Genomic DNA, 23,262 nt, shown 5'->3' on the forward strand with positions numbered 1-23,262 from the left:
TCACTTCAGTGTGTCCTGGCGCAGAGTGTACTTGAATTGATAAGTTTTTGGATGATATTGACTTTTGTTTTCAAGTAATTTTTTTATTTGTGATTATCATTACGACTTGCTTTAGGGATTGAAGAAAACAAGATTTGTATGAGTTAATTGTATTTAATTTTTTTGAGAATAAAATTGAAACCCATTGTGATATTTGAAATGGATTGCGAGATAAATGGGAGTGAAAAAAGCTAACCTTCTATAAGTTTTCCTAATCATATACGATCGCGCAAAGAGACGTGCTCAGTCTTCCCAATAGGGAGTCAAACTGCTCAGCAAATATCTGGAGGAAAAAAATATGGGAAAAGATTCGCAACATCAACCACAACTAATTAACTCCGACCAACTACGTCCAGAATAATCTCCTCTTGTGTGTTTGCAAAGTTTGCCACGTGTAGAATGAATGTGATAAACGAAACGCCCCACTATATGGAGTAGCATTCGTTCTGCGATTAATTTATAGCGAGAGTTGAGCTGTTTTAGGATTTGCAATTGGAGACAAATAAGATGCAATATTTCAGAGATATTACTCATAGTAGCCTCCAAACAGCGATCATATTCAAAGAAAATGTTGCTAAAATAATTATATATTTAAAAAAAAAATCTTGTCCAAGGAGCATATCAACTCAGCTCTTGACTAGGCCAATGTTTACCCCATCCAAAACTGCAACATTTGCTCTCCGAACTACGCGCGTCTGTAGGCGGTTGATAACTAAATTGTTCTCCAGCATAATATTCACGAGTAGTAATTCCGGGCTCGAGTTTTTTTTTCTTCTTTCCTTCACTTCTACCGCCCACAATTCATCTCTCACTTTGCCTTCTTCCTTGCCTTACCAATACTGCACCCTCTGCGTTTGGATCCAACTTTGTCTCTCGAGTAAGCGGAACTCGCCTCCCATAACTCGCTAACCCGCGCTTGACGAGAGGCATGATGCTTTCAGTTTCAAAACCAAACCTCCTCACATCCTCATCTCTCGCGTTCTCGCACGCGGTTTGGTGACAGAAAATATGCTAATTTCACCACGTATCGAGTGTGTAAAAAAGTGGTGCGACACACCGCGTTTCTTTCCACATTCGTTCCGATGTTTCGCGACGCTCAAGGTTTGGTGCGCGGGTGTACGAAATCCACCCACCTTTTCCAACTAGTCCCCTCCCAATCCTTCATCTTTACGCAATCCGCAGCCCACACTCTTCCTTTCGCGCACTGCTCCAATCATCCATTTCCCGTATAATTATGGACACTTGCGGACGACGAACCTGCAGGTTTTCCACCTACGGAAACTACGCAACGATCAGAAAAAATAAGTGAGCGAAAGAAGAAAAAAAACCGCAAGCGAAGAAGAAACAATATTTGTTGTTAACTCGCACAATGACTCTCCCGAATCTCAAGGCGATCGTACGGCGGAATGGACCTCGTCAATTGGCCGCCGGGTTATACTAAGTGGCGCTGCTGTGCGCTCGCGCGTCCGAGATCAAGCCGCCGAACGATTTTTTTTTTATTTTGAAAACCATTAATGTTGCCTGAATGCCGAAGTGATTGAATTATTCATCGAGATAGCCAACCATCGCGAGACACCAGCATACGGTTCTGTAGTTTCTCCATTTGAACGCAACGCAACGCGCGGGGCTGGTCGTGTTTGTGGATCGTGATTTGCTATCTTTGATTTTGCGCCTAGGCGAGAAAGACGAACGAAAGACTAACAAAGGTACAAAGTTCCTTCCGAGTTTGGCGAGTACGGTACACTTGGAATGTGGGATTGATTTAATAAGTCTGCACGTGATTTTGGTTTCGATCTCGTCAGCTTGATCAGTGACCACATTAGGCAGGAAAGAAGTGGAGTAACAAATCAGGTTTAACCCTGAAGTGAGTGTCTACTTTGCAAATTAGTTTTGTAAACATAAGTTAATTAATACGTATTTCTAATGTTCAATGGGGAGCTTTGAAGATCATCTGCTCCTTCATTTTGGTATATAAATTATAGAGAGCAAATCGATTGCGCTTGAATGATGTTTAGATTTTCTTCAGCTGATCTATTTCCTGCAATCATCTCTTGGTGCAATATTCCAAGTCTGCTGAATGGATCAGATCATCATCGTGAGGTTCCATTTGATGTAGGCGCCATCTTACGACATATACTTCGTACACAATATATCCCATCTATTCTGAAGTTCCCACGATCTTTCGTTCGGGATCTTGACCACAGATTTCAAGTCAACTTTTACTTCCTTAAGGAAGGACTTTAAGTATTAGGACTGGATTGTCAAACCTGATTACCAAAGACAGTTTTTAGGATCACTAAGATTCATGCAGAAATATGCTAACCGAAGATCAGTCACTTTGAAGTTCTTGTGTATTGCTCGCCTGGACTCAATCTGCTAGTCTTAGGATTTACTCATATAATACTCCTTCAAATCGTACAGAAATCTTGGATACAGCTGGAATCGGGTCTACTTTTTAAGTTCTAGACTTTCAACCAGAAGGAACAGATTACTTTTTAAGGCCAAATTACTTGTTAATTAACTTCTTCGTTAGGGTTCGTTAGCTGTGGCCATACCAACAATTCGAATATAAAATATGATTGACAAATTGTCGCTCCGCCGGACAACAAAATCAGTTAGAATTCATATAAATCAAAACCTTCATACCAATGTCAATTCTTTCTAAAACAAATCAATAAAATTCAAGATCACTCATCAGAATGCACACAGTCGCTCGTTCTATTTAGCTTCTGGCTGCTGGCTAAGTGATTTCACGTTTCCTTTTTCACGGTTACAGATGGTGTTTTCTTGCTGTTTTTCTCTCATTCTCATTTAATTATGTTTATTATTACCACATCCCGAAAGGCTTTTGCCTGCTGGTGGTACGTGTGCTGTGTAGCCTCTTCCCGTAATCTCCCTTACCACTTTGCTTTCCATTATAACCTCTCGCGCTCTCTCTCTCTCTCCATCCCAGCAGCACACCGAAAAAGGCATGGACAGGAAATAATTAATTTCCGCACGCATCGCGCACCCACCCACTGTTGCCCCAAGGGGGCCTCTGGCATAGAACAACAACGCCGCGTATCATTTGGTGTTTATTTCTGTTGGTTCTTTTCTCACATGTTTCAGTGTGACTTTCGCCGGCAACTGATAGGTCGGGCGGAAGCAGCCACACTGCAACCGAAATCCACATGCAAACATAACGTGGCCAGCAGCCTACGAGTGTCGGAATGGTTTCCACATTCATGCATCTGCGATTGTTACTGTTGCGATCGTGATGGGAAGCTGGCATGAAGACTTTCCTCGTATTTTTTTGTTTCTCTAATCAATACCACCGGCCTTCAGAAAACCAGAAAATAACCCATAAACCACTTCTCGCCTTTCCCTTGGGACACGTTCGTAATAATTGTTCCCTCGTGTTATCAGCAAGAGTGAGATGGGGAAAGAATATTTTCCGATATGCTTGATTCCCTGTTGCACACATGGCCGGAGCTGTGGATCTCAAGGGAGAAAGAAAAAAGGGGCCACATTGGGAAGCAAAATGGTGCGGCCTCCTCCGTACCAGAAAACCCGACCTAACCGGAAGCCCATAATTGGCCCGAGCTTGGCAGAAAGCACGGCCAACAAAAATGCCCAATGCCATGCGGGCGGACGGGAGAAAAAATAGACTTGGCTCCCTCTTCTCATTCGCGTTGGCATCAATGCTGTCCATGACCTTTTTGCTAGCTGGCTTCTAAAACAAAACAAAAATTATATGTATGCATGTGTGTGTGCGGTCAGGAAATGACAGTGGCCTCATTTCTCACTGGCGTTTGCATTCCCGTTTCAGTGATTTGCCTTTTCCTCTGGTCGCATCTTTTTTCTCCCCTTTCATCTTCCTGTGGGACTCCCGTAACGAAACATGTCCCCAGCTTTCCGGCCAACTTCCGGCGAGCTAATTTGGTAGCGGCAATTCCACTCGAACCGAAAGTTATGCCTTCTTCATGCTGAACGTGCTGGGTGGCCCCAGACAACAGATCGGGGAAACTCTACAAGCTTTGTGGAAGCGGCATGTCACTAGTAGAAGCGATGTTAGGTTTTTTGGTGGTTTTCTTTTGTTGTGCTTACTACTATTCCCCTGCATGGGGTGTCCCACATTCGGCACTGACCTTATCATTTTTTGAGAATCTTAATTGTATTGCCTTTAGTGGGTATTTTTCCGTTGTGTATCTGACAAAATGGTTTTTAGTTATTTTTGCTTTCTTTTATTATGTTTTTAGGGCATTAAAGGTTTTCAAAATGAGTTGAAATTGGCTGGATGCTAGAGTTTTAATCATTAATTAAAGGTTTTGTAAACATTTTTCAACTTACTTAAGCCTCAAGTAGGCTTAACGACCTTCTAGGTTAGCATGTCCTCACTACGAGAAAACGATCGAATTTCAACCACGTAAACAAAAGGAATTTGATCCTCCTGTCCTGCCGTGAAAAGAGCGGTGCCATTGTCGTCCTACCATCATCGGTCTGCCAGGCGTAAGCTGCTCATGGCAAAAAAGATACCAAACGACAACTGGAAGCTACTGTTACGTAGAAAATCAACATCTTAATAAATTTCTGGTTGAGAAAATAATGCGTAAGAAAATAGATTTCAAAAAAATAAACACAAATAACAAAAATAAACAATACAAGCAAGACAAAATAAGCCAAAATTGAACAGATAACACAAGAAAGCAAATTATAAACAAAACACCCAATACAATATTATGCAAATTAGGAATGATGGAAAAATTAAAATCAAACTAATTGAAACAGAACAATAAACACCAACAAAGAAAAATAGAAAAATAAGAAGCTAAAAACAGTAAAGAAGATAATAGGATAGTAAAACAAACAAAAATCAGATGATCAAAGCGCAAAGTAGCAAATCAACATAAAACTCTGCATTTTATAACATAACATTGGCAGATTGTCATATCACATGCTGCTCTTGTAATATCATGTGCTTTGCAATCATGACTTTCGTAGGGACACTACTGTGTCTGTGTTGTCTTACTTGTCTGGGCTGTCTGAAAAATCTGCTTTTTTGCCATAAAAAATAACATTCTTTAGAGCTCTCGAGAAACGTAACGCGTTTCCTTACAACGAAATTTCACGCTGTAATTTTGACATAATTTCATGATAGTGAAGAAAAATTTCGAGTACCCAAGAGCCAAAGCACTTGTGTGAATCGCATCGCAATCGTAAAGACGAGTAGCGCAATTTGAAGCTTATGCAACACGCAATTCATTAAGCACTTGAGCAGACACACATTCGCGCACAATATGCGGATATAAATTACAGTTCCTCGAGATTACAGTCCCCCGTGTGGGATGCTTTCTTTGAGTGTGGAGCGCTTCTTCGCTTCTTGCAAGACGCCCTTATTGCTCGGCACTTAATTCAAACCCTAAGGTGGTGTTATATTGCACTAAAGCAATTGCCTGACACGCAAAGCATGAGCGCCGCGAGTACGAAACGAAAGGACAATCGTACTTAGATTTGCACTGTACACACGGACCGGGTCGACGGTACGAAAAAAAAACCCCCAACCAATTCGGCCAGAAATTGCCCTCAATCTTCTGCACTAAACGAATTCACGGATTCAACCGAGAGTCTTTCCGGACCCGGGTCAATTTATCATAATTGTAGCGAATTGCCAAAAGGTGGGCGTTTGGTAAGGGTTTGCCCTGTCGGTGGCCTACGGGTTGGGCAAGGAGGAGTACTTCTTGCATATTGTCACTAAAATCTGACCTTTTCGTGCTTCATGCTCCCGACCGTTTCGTGGGATTGGAGAAGTACGCACGCACAAGAAAGCCGCGTTCAATTGAGCGCATTTGAATATATTCGACAAATGAAAACTACCAACCGTACGGCGACCGCACAAAAAAGGGCCTGATGATTGTTGCTGGTTTGGTTTTGTTATGGCGGTAAATGATTAGGTAGGCGCGCGCGCACACGACCCGACGACGACCGTCTGCTTTCAAATGCATCCTATTTGCCACAATCGAGCGAGCAGGTTTTTGTTCGTTGGTGGAAGCAAGACCCTTCAGGCGACAATGTGTCGTCGGTGGTGAGAGAGCTGGCGTTGGCGTGTAGGTATAATCATGCTGCTTGCTGGGTGGAAAGCAGCGTATGTCCTCCCATCCACAACCATAAGTCAACAATCACGCCAGAATATTATTGCACGTTCTGCTGTTGCATAATTGGTTGTGGTGGCACTGCTTGTGACAACATGTGGCCAACGGGTTTGTGTTATTATTCACAACCACTGGATGAAAATACACATTTTTATAGTATTTCTTTGGATAAAGGATGACATTTTATATGCTTTTACTATGTAGTGTTGTTTTTGGTATCAACTTTATATCGTCTCAGATTTTTGTTCCATTTTTATTTGTTTTGTTATAAGTCATTACCATTATTTATGTCCCATTTTGTTTTCCAAGAAGATGGTTTATTTTTAGTTTTAATTTTCTTCATTAATTTTGTTTTGCAAATTAAAAATCTATCTGAAGAAACAGTTTTGATCTGTTTTCTAAAAATATTCTTATACTTTTTATGATCTTATTACTCATCGTTTGCATCATTTGGAGTTCTTTTAATTCATGTTTATCAATTTAATTCTTTCATGTTGCATGAAACTAGATTTTTTTCATAACTTTTTATCTTCAGGAAACTTAGCAGACGTTTTACTGTTTTTTTTATCCTATTTATTCGTCTGTGTTTTGTTGTCATTTATTCAATTCTCGATTCGGTGCGTGCGCTCGAATTGCAGATCTTATCTACATAATCTCGGTAGCATATTATTCTACACACCACCCACCACCTCAAGGTAAAAGTGAGGGAAAGTTTTACATGCCACGGATGCATTAGATTGAACTTTACCTTCCACCCTGTTCCTCCCATTCAGCCAACATTCTCCAGCGCATGCAAATGCAAAGTAAAATAAGCAATCAGGCAAGCAGACAATTTACACTTGTTCTCGTCGTCATTGTTCCGTTTTCCCGGTTCGTGTGCACATGCCGTCTTTTGCCACACGTCACCAATTTGCCAGCGATACCCCGGCACAGCTCGGTTACACCCCGGTCAGCTTATTGCACCTTGCACTTTTGACGCACGCGATGGAGGGAAATCATGCTGTGGAGCTTATTGGATTGGAACCTTTGGCTGTTGCAAAACGCTTCCCTCAAGGGTGGTAAAACAAACCTCTACCGTGCGTTCTGAGTTAGCACAATCGGCCACAGTTTCTAATTAGGATCGGTTGTGTGTGTGTATGCCGCTGTTTTTTTTTTTTTTGTATTCCTTCCATTAAAGCGCATAGGTTGACTTCGATGGCTCCGATAGAGGCATGTGTAAAGCGCGTGACATTTCACCGGTTGTCGTCGGCTGGGAATGGCGTCTGTACTATATGGACACACAGATTTTGGTTCACCTCCTTGCCATTGGGGCTCGTCAGTAACGACACGCTCGAGCTGGCGTTGTGCATGGAAATGGTCTAATAATTATGTAGATAAAACCAACGCTTGTGAATCCTTCCGTGTTTTGGCCGGAAGCGTTCTGGAAGCCACCAAGAGGACGGTCGTGGAAGTATCCTTTGGTACCAAGCCCTTCTTCGTCGGATAGAATGGTTTGTGTAAGTGTTTTACCGCTCCTCGTTGTGGTTTGATAACACACAGCACTCAAACCGCCCATTTTGTCGTCGGGAGAACGCACGCTTGGAGCTTGATACTACAGCGCTTGGCAGTGCTGATGGCGACTTTTTGTTGAACCAACACAGAGCCACTGAACTGGGGGGTTTGTGAAGCGTGCTTTTATGGGTGGCTTTCTGACGTGGGTAAAAAAAGGACTGAAGTCTAGTATCAAAATCGAGTCACGGAGAGAGAGGGTGCGTGTCTACTACGGGCACTGGTTAGCACTGTTCTGTAGCCCCTCGAGCCGTTTGCATTTAATTTACTAACGCAGATTATGATACTGTCGTCGGTAGATAAATATGTTGCTGGTGCAAACCATAACAAAAAGGAGGATGAGACGAAAATATAATCGGTGCGCGGATAGAACAAAACGAAAGTAAAAAATTGTGAAAAACAGTGTAATTTGATGAGGGAAAACAATCGTTATTTTAAGCAAACGAAGTAGATAACGATGTAATGGCATCCTTAGTTAGGGGCATAGTATCTTTAAAAAAGGTAGAAAGGTACCTAACAAATTCTTCCAACAAAACTTTGAACCATTAAGCGTTTATTCAATCCAAAACTGTTGTCTGTTTAAATGTTTAATTATTTAACCAATGTTTAATTATTTTATTTGCTAATTATAATGGTTTTAGTACATCAACAATCGTACTCAAAAGAAGCTTGCAGTTTGCTGCTGCCCTGTGTCAAATATTTATCTCAAGATCTCCAGATTAAATGCTTGGTAGTCTGGCGTCATTTGCATGGCGTAACTAACACATCGAACTATTGACTAACAAAATAACTCATTCTCCTGCTACACGTTTAACTCAATTTGTGGTGTTATTACTGGCTGATAGCTTGAACCGCCAGGAAAACTATTGGAGTAATTAAAATTTCAAGATCAGCTGAAAATTAATTGCAACAGCTTATCTCCAACAAAACACCGCTCGCTTTCGGTTGGTCCTCAATTAGCTACTTGTTAACGTCAGCAGAAACCTAAGAAACTACCCCCAAATTTGCTTAGTTAACCCACCAACAGCCCGTTTGCGTAAACACCAATTTTTATGGGCCAATTTTTACTGCTTTGATCTTTACCCATTGAGCGTGGTTCGCGGTGTGCGAAAAGACTTCTCCTGCCCCCCAACCTGTGGATGCAAAAGAAGCGATATAAATCTTCTGCTGTACCAAAACAGGAGAGAAGGAAAGAGATACGTCCCGCCGCCATTAAACCAGATAATGTACGCGCAATCCTGGCCACTCCAATCCCACTGAACCACCCCCATTGTAAGTGTTTCATCGATCCTCGGTCTCTCTATCAACAGCTAATTAACACATTCTAACCGTGCGGATGCGTTGTACCCTGCGTGTGCGCGTTGCCTTTGATGCGGAATTATTTGTGCGATAAGTTTTGTTTTCGAACACCACTTTGCGCCCTAACCATGCTGCGACCTACCGTACTTTGGACACGTAGGATGAGGAAGATATATCTCTAGTGTCTTAGGCTTACGCTCATTACTCGCATCAGCGGCTCGATCGATCGAGTTGCTTCACAGTAGTAGCGTGAGGCGAAGGAGGCCACCAACGCCCCAGTTTGCTTCTTCGCCATCTATTTTAACTATACACATTTCATGACTCAGCATTGGTGTGATGCCCGCAGGGGAGCTATTCAACACACTCCCTCCGCCAACGGTTAGTTGGTTGGTAAAACTAAACATAGATCCACATAATGTTGCCCGCCTCTGCCCAGTCACGAATCAAACGCACCCGGGGTTGGCGTTGGTGGCTTCTAATCACACGGTCCCTGAGTACTAGAGATTCGATCGAACGTGCGGTGAAGCAGTGGGACTGCTAAATCCTGATCATTCCAACCGTAGTAGCAATGGCAACCAAAGTCTAACCTAATTTTGTTGTTGCACAATTCGGCACAATCATTGATTCTTCCCGCATATCCATGGCGGTGGTGAAAGCGTACATACAAACAGGCAAACGACAGGCAAGATTCGATATTTGGGGCCTTAGCTTTTCTTCATTGCCAGATTGTAAATAGCAGCTGATGATGGGAAGAAGGTGGCCGAGGGCAAATATTATCGATTTCCGTGAGCATGCTGTGGTTCTATCACATTAGCCCCCCCAGCAAGACATTTTTTATGGAGTTGGGGAATGGGTCTTCGTAGGGAAAATCTCAATATTTGTCTCTCACGCAGTACTAAATCGATTTTTGGGGTGATTTTGTTTTGCAGCTTCATGAGGAAAAATCTCCCGCCGATACGGTACAACAGTGCAGAGGGAGAGCGAGTAGACACTTCATTAGTCCAGATGCAAAGCAGGTTGTTAAAAGATCCGGGGTGCTTTTAATTTGATACCTTAAGTAGTGATCGTATCGTAGTGATTGCTTGGCTATCCAAGTAAGTGTTATCAGCATTTACTTGCTGCAATTACTAGTAGGTCATACAATCGCCGGCGTGACCTAGTAGAACGTTAAGCCATAGAAGAAGTAAAAGGTAATCTCTGAAGTTATTGCTTTGTTTCTATGTTGGAAGTCTTGTAATTGAAAAGTAACTTATGTTTTGTTTCGTTTGCTTTCATTTCTTATGTATTTGCTTGATTTGTTTTGTTCTTTATTTGTCTCTTTTTTAATTGCCCACGTCTTATGCTTTGTTTCTTTAACTCTTTATACATGTTAATCATTTTGTTTTGGTTTTTGTTTCATAACGGCTCTCTTTCTCAGTTTTGTTGTTTGCTTTCTCATTTTTGTGTAATTGATTAGCTAAAGCATTGCTCGAGTTTTGTGAGTATGTTCCTTAATGATCCTGATTAGAAGATTGAATAAAAATCTCATTTCTGTTATGTATTTCTTGCTGATTTTGACAGTAATTATAGATTATAAGAAATACAATTAAAAGCACGACATTGTGATCTTGCACTAGAACTCGACACTCTTTTTGTGCAAATCTTAGCCCTCTTCTCCTATAAAACAACAGAAACTGAACCGCTACACCCTCATTCCCTAATCGATAATCACACACGCACAGTTCCATCAAATGACCGAATCATTGCACCATCTTCACTTTGCTTTAGTAAACCATTTTGCTTCCGATTGATTCCGCACAGCCCAGTGGCGTAAATGTGCAAACAATCAATTAGTTCCCCGAGATGATGGCACCTTTACACGCACCCGCAACCGCGCTGCTTCTCCATCTAGGCTGGTGAAAAATTACCTCCTGACGTGCTAGGAAAGATAGTAGAAGCCGCCGCAGCAGTTCGCGAGGGGTTTTAGGGTTCGTTTTGCTTTCACGCAAAACGATAGCATCGTACAAGAAACGGGGCGGTCAGAAATATGCGGCAAGCGAAAGGCCTGGCCCAGTTCCCACCTATTGAGGTTATGTGTGTGTGAGGCCTCTGCCATATTGGCTGAGAAAGGGAGGAATGCCACAGAGTTAACCTTCTTTCCGTCGGATGCATGATTGTGTGTGTGTGTGTCGAGGAGTGGAATTACAACTCTGGCTCCAAGAGTAAATGGGTTCGCCTCTTGACTTGGAGGGTAACACAGAAAAAGGAAACTTGTTCCTGCCATATCTGACCTTCTCGCGGACCTCACATCTATAGGTGCAATGGCACGTAAAAAAAAAAACAGCTGCTGCTGGTCCAATGTTCAATGCCCTCTACGGGGTAAGACGATGCAAGAACGCGATGCCCCAGTCCCGAACATTTGACTCTTTTGCCCTCCGTTGGCGTTTCTTACCAAGTTTTTACCAATAATCAAGGGAAGGTGCGGAAAAAGGTGAAAGGTAGCATGCGACCGATAGGGAAAAAGGCATTCGTCCGATAAGGCTCTAACTGGGAAACGCAAAAAAGGTGATAGACAACAACGCGACAGAACATCAAGACACCGTCCCCCGTTCGGAAAGGTGTCGTTTCTTTAATGAAACACCAAGGTCTTCACGCCACAGTGTCTTTTTCAGTGTCTTTGGTCAACATAAATTTATATGGAGCGACACACTGATAGTGGTAGTAGCACTACAAGCTACGGAGAAGGAGAATAAGTGCAAGAAGCATGAGCAACACACACAAAAAAAACGACGGAACCACAAAACAAACTTCACCAGCCGCGCTTCCAAAACTTCTTCCGACGCAAATATTGACGCAATTTATTTATCGATACAGTAATGCGGTTGCAAACGACTTCGTTCGGTGCAAACATATTTGCGCAACAGCACTCGAGAGACACTCGACCTACCCGAAACGGGTAGAACCTTTAGGCCTCACCAGCCCAGAGGATGGACGGGTGAGAATGTGGCAGACACGACGCTGGTGCTCTGTGTACACAGCAACACTTTTTTCATAATGATTATCTCCTTAATTGTTTGGCTAGTAAGTTCGATAAGGCATGGGATAGAATTTTGCAACCAAACAAGTTTATTTCCACTCTATTATGCGCGTGAGAATTTGTTTGGCAAAGAGTAAGCACACTCTGTAACATGTTATTGCTGCTTGTTGCGATTTTGATTGGGAAGATGTGCTTTGTGTGGTGGCTATTGTAGCGTACATGCTAAATTTCCCATCAAATCAGGTGATTCTCGAATGATGGGTGCCGTATTGGGAGGAGAAGTTGATTCGTTTTTGCATGATGCATGATTCCTCTTTGTCCTCTACTATTTGCATTTATGGGATATTGGGGTCCGATGCACCCATCACGATTTTATTTTATTTGAAATTTGGGGATTGTGCTTGCTTTTAAAATTATCTTTAACTAACGCTTCCTCTTTAACGTCAATAATATCCTACTTTTGAGCGATTATTGCCAAACATTTGTGACTGCAACTAAGTACAAATTCAACTGTGACTTTATGTGTTATGTGATAGTTGAAATGCTTCAAAACATGTCTGCTGAAGTTTGATTCTGTGTATTCATAATACCATTAAAAAAACATAATTATATGAAATAAAATTGAATAATAATTGTTGTTGAATATTAAACAATGTGCACGTCTAGGTATCGATGCCTGAAGCCTAATGTAATTTAAATCACACTGTATTAACGCCATTAGCTTCAATTTGCTCCTCATTACCTTGTTTTTCCAGCAGTGTTTTATACCATGTTTAAGAATTCAATTTATCACCTAGAACGAATTTGGATTTACTTCAACTAAATTCCCTTTTAATCATGCTGCCAAGGAAAACAAAATATATTGAAGATTATTTCTCATTTTCTTACAACTAATAGACTTTTTTCCTTGTATCGACCGTACTGGCGACTGTTTGCCTTTTTGTTTCGTTCCAGCATATTGTACTCAAATGTCCAATGTTTTATTCAGTTCCGCTTGCCCTAGATATCCCGTACGATATCCAGAGACCGGCCAACATCCGGCTAGGCACGTTTTATTACACACAATACAACGGCGAAATTTTATTGCACGCAAAACTCACCCCGAACTTAATTTCTTATCAACTTGTTTTTGTGGAACTTGTTTCGTAGACTGTTTGGAAAACTTTCTACCGAAACGCATATTTATGGCCCAGCTTTTGCTATTGTGCGTATGCAAACTACGAATTGTGGTACATTTTCAAAGGAATTTCACTTATTTCTCTGTATTACTTTCAATCCAAATGAATCACGTGCTTTTTTTTAGGGCCTGAAATGACTTATTTTTTAGCTGATTTCCTGCTTTATGGTTTCATATTTTCTCACAAATTATTTCAAAAATGAATCTGTGCTCATGTTGATCGAAACCCATAAACCGTAACTTTTGGGTGCAGCCGTGCACACTGCAACGAAAAAGTAAAATATACATTGTCGGTTTGCTTTGAGGTACTTTAGATATTTTTTTTTTCCCCCTTCTCTACTATTGCTCCGTGAATTATGCATATCGCTAGCTATAGCCACACGTGTGGTATGTGTTGTATGCTCGTGGTCGATGGCCACAAACTATGCAACATCCTGTCGCCCGATGGTATAACACGCACGCAAACGCATATGCACCACCGAGCTGTGGCCCACCGCCGCCACCGCCTGCAACACCTTTATTTACTCCCATTTTCTCCATCGGGCTGGAAAGGTGTCAATGACATTCCCGGCTGTTCGGTGGCTCATTGGTGTGGTGGCGAAGGTTTTGCTGCTGCCCGCGCGAAGGCCTATATTTGAGCAGCTTTTTCCGTCCGTTCGTTTTCGTACAGCCCATCGTTTCCAGACCGTCGGGGCTCGTCTTCTCTCCTAGCTTCATCGCCATCCATTGTAGTGCGCTATGCACTATGCACGGTTCTGTTTGTTTATCAGACCGTTCATAAAGTGTCTGTAGGCGGAAAAAAGGGAACCGTGAAATGAAGAAAAGAAAATAAATGATAAAGTAAAAACTGTAACCAGGCCCCCTTCGCTGGTTTGGGCTAAGGGAAAGGACTAAGAGACTTAGCGAGGGACAGAGTGAGAGAGAGAGAGAGAGACAGGGTACTAGAAATGGGGAAGATACGCGGGGCCCGCCCGTGCTGCGGGGCTATTCTTCGTATCGTCTGGCGCGGATGGAGTTTCCGGCCAACGATCACTAATGTGGAGAAAAAATCGAGGAAAGCCAAGTATGTTTCTTCTCATTATGCATCCGCTTTTCAAGGTATTGTCCATTTTTGGGATGCACCACCACGGTTTGGAAATGGGCGAAAAGAGGTTTTTGTTTTAATTTTAATTTATCTATTTATTTATTTAATATTTTATACCTTAATGACGTCCATTTTTTTGTACAAAATTCAATTTTTTGAAGATTTTGACTTTTCCATGATGGGGCTGCTGAAAGCAAAACGATACTAAATCAGCGGTTAGTATTTTTGTTACTACAGAGAACTAACAGCAATTAAGGCCGTTTCATTAATTTTATTCAACTCCTTAATGTATGCAATTTAAGGATATTATTTAATTATTGATATTTGTGTCCGACGGCTCTGTTGAAGTTGAAGAAACTTTTACGTGTAATTATTCACATAACAAACCATAATAATCATTCAGAAACATCTGGAAACAGGCACTGCGTTGTCCCATTATTATTATGATCTCTCTGTTGCCCTTCACTTCCTTATCTAATTATCATAAAAAATCATTCGCTTGCATATTGTACCAGAGCTCCGAAATCTATCAACCTGCAACCCAAATTTAGACGCATTTAAAGCATTTAAAAAAGAGTTTCCTTTGAAAAAAAAACCTTCCCAGCCGCTTCCTCCAACTCTTGCTTGTGCGATATTCCGCTTCACTACTCTCGTTTCGCTTCTATTCAACATAACAATTTCTCACTTCACTTTCCCGATCCATGCCTTGCTGAGGGCCCAACTGTATTATGGTTAATCGTAGGGAAGGAGTTACACAAGAGGAAGTGTTCGGGAAAGGTTACGACGGTACGAAGGGCCAAATCCAGCACCAGGTTTTGTTGACTTTATCTGGTCGCGTATTTGGACCATTTGCTCTATTTGTCGACCAACCGAAAAAGTGCAGCAGAAGGTTCGGCGTCTTTAGTTTTTCTTCCCCCGTTAATGTGGATGACTCCATGTGAAGTCAAGAGAGATTTGGATGAGAAAGGGCAAACTATTTCCTCATTCCCGATTTACCGCGAGTTTGTTTCATTGTGGTCCGGACGAGTGAAATCCCTTTTAACCTCCTCAGCGCAACAAAACATCACTGTACATGGTACATGCGCTATTAACTTGCCCTTTCTCAAACACGCGCCAGTTGAACCACCGGCACAAGAAAAGGGGCGATTTTTCACCCCCATCTTTAATAGTTTACAGAGAGAGAGAGAGAAAAAAATTTAAAGAATTCCACTCTCGAACGTTATGAAATCGAGCGTTTTGCTTTCGCCTTGGTGTAGCGCCATTGTTTTGATTCACAGTGAAAATTTTGTTAAAGCTTTTCTTCCTGTAATTTTCGTTTTTTTTTTGCTTCTATTTCGTAACGCATTATCTGCGAGTGCATCATTGTTATTCGTTCGATAATCAAATCATACTCCTTGTGTGATTGTACGCTCGCAGCCGTTTATTGAGAGGAAAATGCAATAACCCACAAGCAAGTCGGAAAAACGGTTTCGTATGGAAAATCGAACTACAGTTTTTCGTTTTCAACTCAAGAAAGTGATGGCGTACCGTGAATTAGTTTTCAATCGGCAATCATAAGAAGATTTAATGTGATTTCCTGTAGTTTCATGGTATAGGGGAAAACAAAATCACCACTTTTTACCGCTAATACCAGCTAATTGAGCTGACTCTTCACAAATTTAATGCTAATCTCCGTTCGATTACGCTCCATAATGCACTCTGCTATCCCCGTAAGGGATGGAAAATGGAGCTGGAAATGTATGTACCCCACGTAACCCCACACAGTTGACAGGGTTTGATGATGAGATCTCACTTAATGCCCCCATCCCGCACATCCGCTGTGCTGTGGTCGTCTGACATTTCAACAAGTTATGAACCCACCGACGGCTGGAATTGCTGTCGAAGCGTCGTGTAGTGAATAAATCTTTTCATTCAAAAGCATTTGCAATAGGATGAATAACATTATTACCAGGACAGTTAATACCCTCCTCCCAACCGTACCGCGTGTGGGACGTGGGAGAAGTATTATGGCTTGAAGTAAAAGACTGCAGCATTATATAGGCTGATATAGACACACGGCGGCTTCTTTTGCCTTCTTGGCGTAATAAAAAGCGCTGCTTTGTGCATTTATGGTGCGAATGCAACCTCCTCCTACAGAGGGGGGGTGGCTTATGAATTCATTATCTGTGATGTGTGAAAGAAAGAGATGAATTCGTCAAATCAAAAGAACCATTTGAAGGGAACAGAAAGGATTCCAATGGGATGAATGGTAAAGAACAGTTTATAAGCATTCAAAATGTTACCGGAAAATGTGTGAGTGTGTGTGTTTGGGGGGGGGGGGGGGGGGGTGTTTAAGCAAAAAGTAAACCATCGTTTTTCTTTTATTTCTCAAAAGCAGGGTAAAAAAAGGTGACTTCATGACGTTCGTTCAGTTTAGGGCGAATGGAAGATACAAAAAACTTATAAAAGATGTCCTTTTCCTAATGAAAATTTTCCTTTTATTCATCAGCAACGTTTTTCCTTTTCTACTTGCAGAACTCGAACCCCCTGTGGGAAGACTTCATTGCCAAAGCAACAAAGCTACATGCATGCTTAAGGTACGTATCCATTCGCATCACTCGTATTGTCACACTCGAACGAAAAACTCGCGTATCAATTCTTGTCGAATTACGTGACAAAAAATCTGTGTTATCTGGACCGAGTATCCCATCCAGACCATCTCCTCGTATGCAGCACTGTGTATCTTCGAGTATTTCAGTAAAATTAAAACAAGAAAAGCCAGTAATGGCTCATTTTCTCGCAGACAAGACTTGATTTTCACACAATGAAGAGTAAATAAAAATTGGCAAAAAGATTAGTTGTTCCATTCGAGTTTAATTTGTCTTAGACTATTCTTGAAAATCTCTAAATAATTTGCGTTTGACAGCATGTTTCGTAACTCTTTGCTGAAGGCTTCACTTATGGCTCTCGAACAAGTTCCATATGTTAATATTGAGAGCTTTTCTCTAACAATCGAATGTGACAATAGGTAAAGCTGTGTCTTTTTTCTGTATCTCACTTGAATAATAATGGTTTTGTTTGCAATAAAATGCAATAACATCATCTTACACTCACTCCAAATTTCATCATCAAGACGCTCCCTCTTCAAGCTTTGTGTTAGTACAAAGCACAGTAATCATAGCTGCCCCAATCGTTCACTTCAGTACAACTAATTTAAACCATATTTTACGACGACGCTCCACCGTTTGATCGATAGTTGAAACGGGTGAAATAATACTGTTCGAGTGACATGGTTTACATGAAAGTGAAAGAAAAAGAAAAACCCGAAACAACTTCCCATAGCAGGTTCTTAAGCGAGATTCGCGATTCGGTTCCTCAAAAAAAAAAAAATGGTTTGTTTCGCTTTGGGAGTTTTATGTAACGTATTGTGTAACGGTTTAATGAAGCTACTTGGCATGGGTGTTCCTTCTGATTAAGATAATGGATAGTATTTGATGCCTTGTTTTGCTATTCCGTTTTTTTTTTTATGCTGCTTTGAGTTAATTGTCCGCCGGTACGGTACCGCCTTCTCCCATCGTTGTGGCTGAGGAAGAAACTTTTGACGAAGCTGGTCATTAATTTTTGGTTGTTTTTTTTTTCATTTTTGATTGTCGATCTTGTTTTTCCCATCGCTTAATTTGATTAAAACATTCGAGTTACACGATCGTTGACAGGGCGTTTTGTTTTCAATTTTGTTTTCTGCGATGTAATCAATTTGATTGATGAGACACTTAATAAGTATTTTGATATTCCTTTTTGAATGAAGCACTAGCATTGACTAATTTTATGAAATTTGATTCAAATAGAGTGCAACTTTAGGAACAAAACTTTCGTTACCTTAGCTAGAGAAATAACTAAAACCTGTTCAAGAGTTTAATCCAATATTTGAATAAATTAAACGAATTGTAGAAACCTAATTTTCATGTGGACTAATAATTGATTTCCCAACGACAAGCTGCACTAATAACACTAATAATACTTCAATCAATAATTCTGCAATCATTTAAATATAAAAAATTAGATCTTTTAATCAGACTTTGCCAAACAAACACAGAATTGTCTGTGACCGTTTTAGAAGTGACAGTGTGCCGATATGGCTTGGTCACTTTGGTTGCATCTTTCGTGACAAAAGCCACCACTCGACGCCGGTGTCCAACCATGTGAAACAATTTAGCAAACTTGTTTTTTTTTTTTGTACTTCTGCCATTCCATTCTCTTTTTTTCTGAATTTTCTCACCCCTGATGATGCAGTTTGGCTCGCAAATTTTCCATTTTCATTTCAACCGTAACCAATTTAGCCAACTGTGTGCCTGCCCTACTTTTCTACTGCCCTGCTGGAGGGGGGGGGGGGGGGGGTCAGTGGTGGTTGATGCAGTTTAGTGTGTTTTTTCTCGTTTTTCCTTCACCAACTCCAAAGTGACGGGGTGTGTTTTCAAGGCGGTCATAAATTTAGCATAATTTAGCTTTCGAATGTGGTGTCTGTGTGGTGTGTTTTTTCCCTTCTTTTTTCACTTTAGTTTTTCCCTGTTTTTCGTACGTCCTGTACTATCTCACTCACTGTCACACTTTTCTTTTTCTCATTTCTCAGGGCTACAATTCAAGCGTTTGGGGCCTATTTGGATGCATTCCAAAAAATTGCCGATGCTGCCACCAACTCTCGAGGTAAGTGTGACCACCACGTTCTGTACGGGACGGGGCACGGGTTCGTTCTGGTCGTGATTAGCCTCCGGGAAGATAGGGGGAAAAAATAATAAAATAAAACGAGTGACCGAAATTCTGTACCGGTTTACCGTGTGGCAATGGCTGCATTCTATGGGCCGATGGTAAAATGATTATCACTATCGTGGTAATATTTTCTAAACATTGAAACATATTCAACGGAGAACTAAGGCTCAGTGAGTTGGACTAGCTGCTGGGTGTCGACCATTCGGTAATAAAAACAAAAACCTAATTTACCCGGTCATCAGTACTTTATATGCGCTGCCTTTGCTGGCATATTCCGCTTGAAATGGTGGAGTCACGTCGCGATTTTTTCAAGCATCTTCCATTTCTTCCATTAAAGTATGGCTGCATTGGTGTCGGACATTTAATCTGATGAGCAGTGTGTTGCTTTGTTAGACTGTTTTATTCTCCTTTTTGTCTTCCTATTTGTCTGCAAGAACAGTTGTACATTTGGGTCTGTCTATTCTATTATTCGCCAATAGAGAGAGATTAATCTTATAGCAGCTCTGTGTTACTAAAAACCACGTTGTGACATTTCCATGACCATGTCATATTTCCCCTCGAAATCCTCAAAGATTTCGAGGGAAAATTCTCTCTTAATTGCAAAATTTTGGTAATAGCTATCTCAGTACGGCATTCAAACACTTTTCTTTCCGAATTTAAAATGATATACCAAAGGCGTTACTTGGTCTTAAAAATGTCCTAATTCAGTACAACATGCTTCTAACGTTTCTAACAAATAGCCTCGTGTAAGATTGAAATTTGTTGCGATTTGCTGCTCGTCTTGCTGAAGCTTTAATTTTCCAAATGCGTATCGAATGCGACTGCATTGCGGATCAATACCATGTGCTGTATGTTCCATTGTTCACCACATCCATCTTCTTTCGTCGTTCCTCCGCTTCTTTTTGGCACACATAACTTAACCCCAACATAAGCCAACCAGGCAGCGCGAATCGGCTCTCCGTCCAACTTTAACGGCTTCGAACGAACTCGCCAAAACAACTGTGCGAGAAACTCACAGTACGCGTTGTTTTGTTTTTCACCCAAAACTGTGGACAGTATTCACGGAGCAGCAGCATAAATCTAGAGCGATTCCTAGCCACCCTCCCTCCAAAACCATAACAAAAACGCGCACACAGTCACCGGCAGGACTTTGTTTATTTGTTCCGAATCATTTCGTACAGTTGGAAAGTGTGTAGATCGGATGGCTTTTTTTTTCGTGTTTTTCGTACGTGCCACATGTGTGTTAGTTTTACACGCTTCCCGCTCAGCTGACATGCTCTGCTGCACGCTATATGTTGTGGTCCTCCTCCCCGGGGGGTAAATAATACTACTGCAAACTACTGCTGCTGGTGGTCGTTGTCGTCGTCATTGGTTCGGTCAAAAAGTGGCCACCGAACCGAAATGTGAAGGTAGCAGCAGAGGCGGGACAAAATCGACGATGGTTTGCGGGTGAAAAAATGATATTTTTAGCCGTGGAAGTCAATCCCAAGAACTAGCGAAAACATATGTTGCCTGTCCATGTTAGAGAAGAATGGAAGGGACGCAGACACCGGATAGGGGGTTGGCTGGGTGATGTTCTGGTTCTTCTCTTGGGTCGAGAGATAGACCCAGAGTGGAAGAGAAATGGAGAAAAAAACAAACAAGTGTTTTTACGCCTAAACCACAACCGCATAAGTGAACGATATTGGGTGGAGGGCATGGTCAATGCTGACCTCTCGGTGTAAAGTCAACATTGATCAATTCCAAAAATATATTAGCTTTGCTAAAGCAAATAAAACCGAGCGTGATGGATCGAACTAGAACTAGAAGGTGGAGCTTTACTTTGGTAATCTGTTCACAGGTGTAAAACATACTAAATCCCGGATCTGTGACAGTTGACAAGTGTTGCGTATTGTTAAGCAATGTTGGTTCTCAAGTGTTTTTTCTACTTTTTATTCCTGATTCAAATATAATGTTCCCAAAATGAGTCTATTCGTTTGGGCAAACCTAATAACGTGTGTAGAGAAAATGATAATTTTTCTCGTAAAGTTTTTTTTTCAATATTTTGTGACTTATACGGTATCAAACTCATGGTGTTTACATCCTTTCCGGAATGCATATTTAACGGTAGCGATCTTCTCTTTTCGTTTGCCGAAAAATTAAAGTAGGAGAATTTCAATTTTTTTTTGGAAATATAGTCAAATGATGAAATGCAGTGAACGAAAGCCCTCGATCGAGATTCTTGCTTACTATTGCTGAAGATGTCTTAAGTCCGAAGGTTAAAGTTTAATTGGATGCTCGATAGATTCAAGAAACCTAATTGACTGATTCTGTACGATGGAAATTCAATCGGGATTTCGATTCGATTCGGATTCGGATTTGAATGAGATTCAGATTCTCTCAAATTCGATGCGATTGCGATCCGATTGTAATTTTATACGATTAAAGCCACGGTACATGAACCAAGATCTTCTAGCGAAAAGTCAAGAAGCTGGTTTAATATAACAGGTTGGCTGATAAGTCCCCGGTCTAACAAAGAAAAACACATTTTTTTGTCAAAATTCGTTTTTATTATTCAACATAGTTCCCTTCAAGAGCGATACAACGATTATAACGACCTTCCAATTTTTTGATACCATTTTGGTAGTACTCCTTCGGTTTTGCCTCAAAATAGGCCTCAGTTTCGGCGACCACCTCTTCATTGCAGCCAAATTTTTTCCCTGCGAGCATCCTTTTGAGGTCTGAGAACAAGAAAAAGTCGCTGGGGACCAGATCTGGAGAATACGGTGGTTGGGGAAGCAATTCGAAGCCCAATTCATGAATTTTTGCCATCGTTCTCAATTACTTGTGGCACGGTGCGTTGTCTTGGTGGAACAACACTTTTTTCTTCTTCGTTCTTTTTTCGTTCGTCAAGCAACCAAAAGTTGCTTGACAAAAGACGCTCTGTCTCACAAACTAATTGACATACAGACGTCAAATTTTGACACGAATCATTTGAAGGTTGGTGCTATATAAAAATAATATGCATTTAATACTAGCGGCGCATTCTATGTGTCAGACCGGGGACTTATCAGCCAACCTGTTAAATATAAATATTTGTGTCTCACAAACCATCCTAGCATAGAGCATTTACGTTTAATTTTAAACCTACATAAGCTTCCGTGTTAAGTAACACGTCAATGTGCTCCGATGAAGATAAGACACAAAATGCGTGTCATAAAATGAGGAAAAAAAGATGCAAATCTATCCATACAGAGCATAAATTCCAACTGTAAATTAATGCTTACCGGATGAATACCCGCTTAACCTGTGTTTGGTGCAATAGAAGAAAAAAAAACCTTTCGGTCCATTCCCTCGTACTTCCTTCTATTAGTTTCAGTCGTTCGTTTGTTTAAACTAAACCTACCGAACGACAGTGACTCTCTGGCCCAGACCTAATAATCAACGTTCGGTCTTTTCCATGCAATGTTCGCGTGAGCAGCGTTGTTAGGGAGTTTCGATGGAGTTTTTATTTATGTAGATGAGAACTAAAGCAACAAAACAAACAGAAGAGGCAACCGCCCGTGTGTAGTTTTTCGTACGATACACGAAAAAATAAGCTCCGTATCGCAATTTTCTTGAGGTGCAAAATGAAACACCGAATACAAAACCGTTTGCGTGTTGCGGTACAAAACGAAGACAAAATGAAATGCAAAATAAGCTGTAAACAAAACTCCACTTCACTAATTGTTGGAGACGCTTAAAGTACACCCTTAAGGGTCGGGGTTTGTGTGTATTGTGTGGTGGCGCCGTTAAGCAGTTTTGTTTACTCACTCCGATCAATCAATTGACCGATTATTGCCTTATTATCGAGTGACTCTGACCGACTGACTGAGTGAAGTGACTGGTGGTGGTTCGTGTACCGTTTTGCTTAACTGCCGTTTCATGTTGCAAGTAGAAAGTTTGTTCCTTCGCGCCATGAACACGAAGCCCACGGAGGACTAGGCGAAAATCAGCAGAAGTGATAGGGGTAGAGTGTATCGGCACCGAAAGGAGGTGCAGAATTCTTTAAAAACAATCACCTTTTGGTTCAGCTTGGGTCACATCTTGACGAGCAGGGGACAAGACACGAAGCGAATACGCTTGAGTTGAGGTGCAGTATTTTTCGGTCCAAAGTTATGGAGAGAAGGTTAATTAGTGAAGTGTGCTGTGTGAATCAGCTCACGCAATCGGGACGTTTATTTTGTGCGGTCCGATGCGGTCACTAATT

At 41.3% G+C, this 23,262-nt stretch overlaps 2 protein-coding genes across 2 annotated transcripts in view; one reads left to right on the forward strand and one right to left on the reverse strand.

Annotated features, from left to right (window-relative positions):
- LOC126562569 (protein lifeguard 1-like) overlaps nucleotides 1-23,262 on the reverse strand; it is a 400,503-nt gene that overhangs the window by 186,423 nt on the left and 190,818 nt on the right. The gene's annotated exons all lie outside the window — the stretch shown is intronic.
- The window catches only part of LOC126563498 (putative mediator of RNA polymerase II transcription subunit 26), a 46,567-nt gene that overhangs the window by 9,755 nt on the left and 13,550 nt on the right, over nucleotides 1-23,262 (forward strand). Inside the window, exons 2-3 of the mRNA XM_050220143.1 lie at nucleotides 16,806-16,867; nucleotides 18,898-18,971. Of these exons, the coding sequence (XP_050076100.1) occupies nucleotides 16,806-16,867; nucleotides 18,898-18,971 (136 nt within the window). The remainder of the gene's footprint in view (nucleotides 1-16,805; nucleotides 16,868-18,897; nucleotides 18,972-23,262) is intronic.

The sequence above is a fragment of the Anopheles maculipalpis genome, chromosome 3RL (genome assembly GCF_943734695.1).
Source record: "Anopheles maculipalpis chromosome 3RL, idAnoMacuDA_375_x, whole genome shotgun sequence".
In the NCBI taxonomy this organism is placed as follows: Eukaryota; Metazoa; Arthropoda; class Insecta; order Diptera; family Culicidae; genus Anopheles; species Anopheles maculipalpis.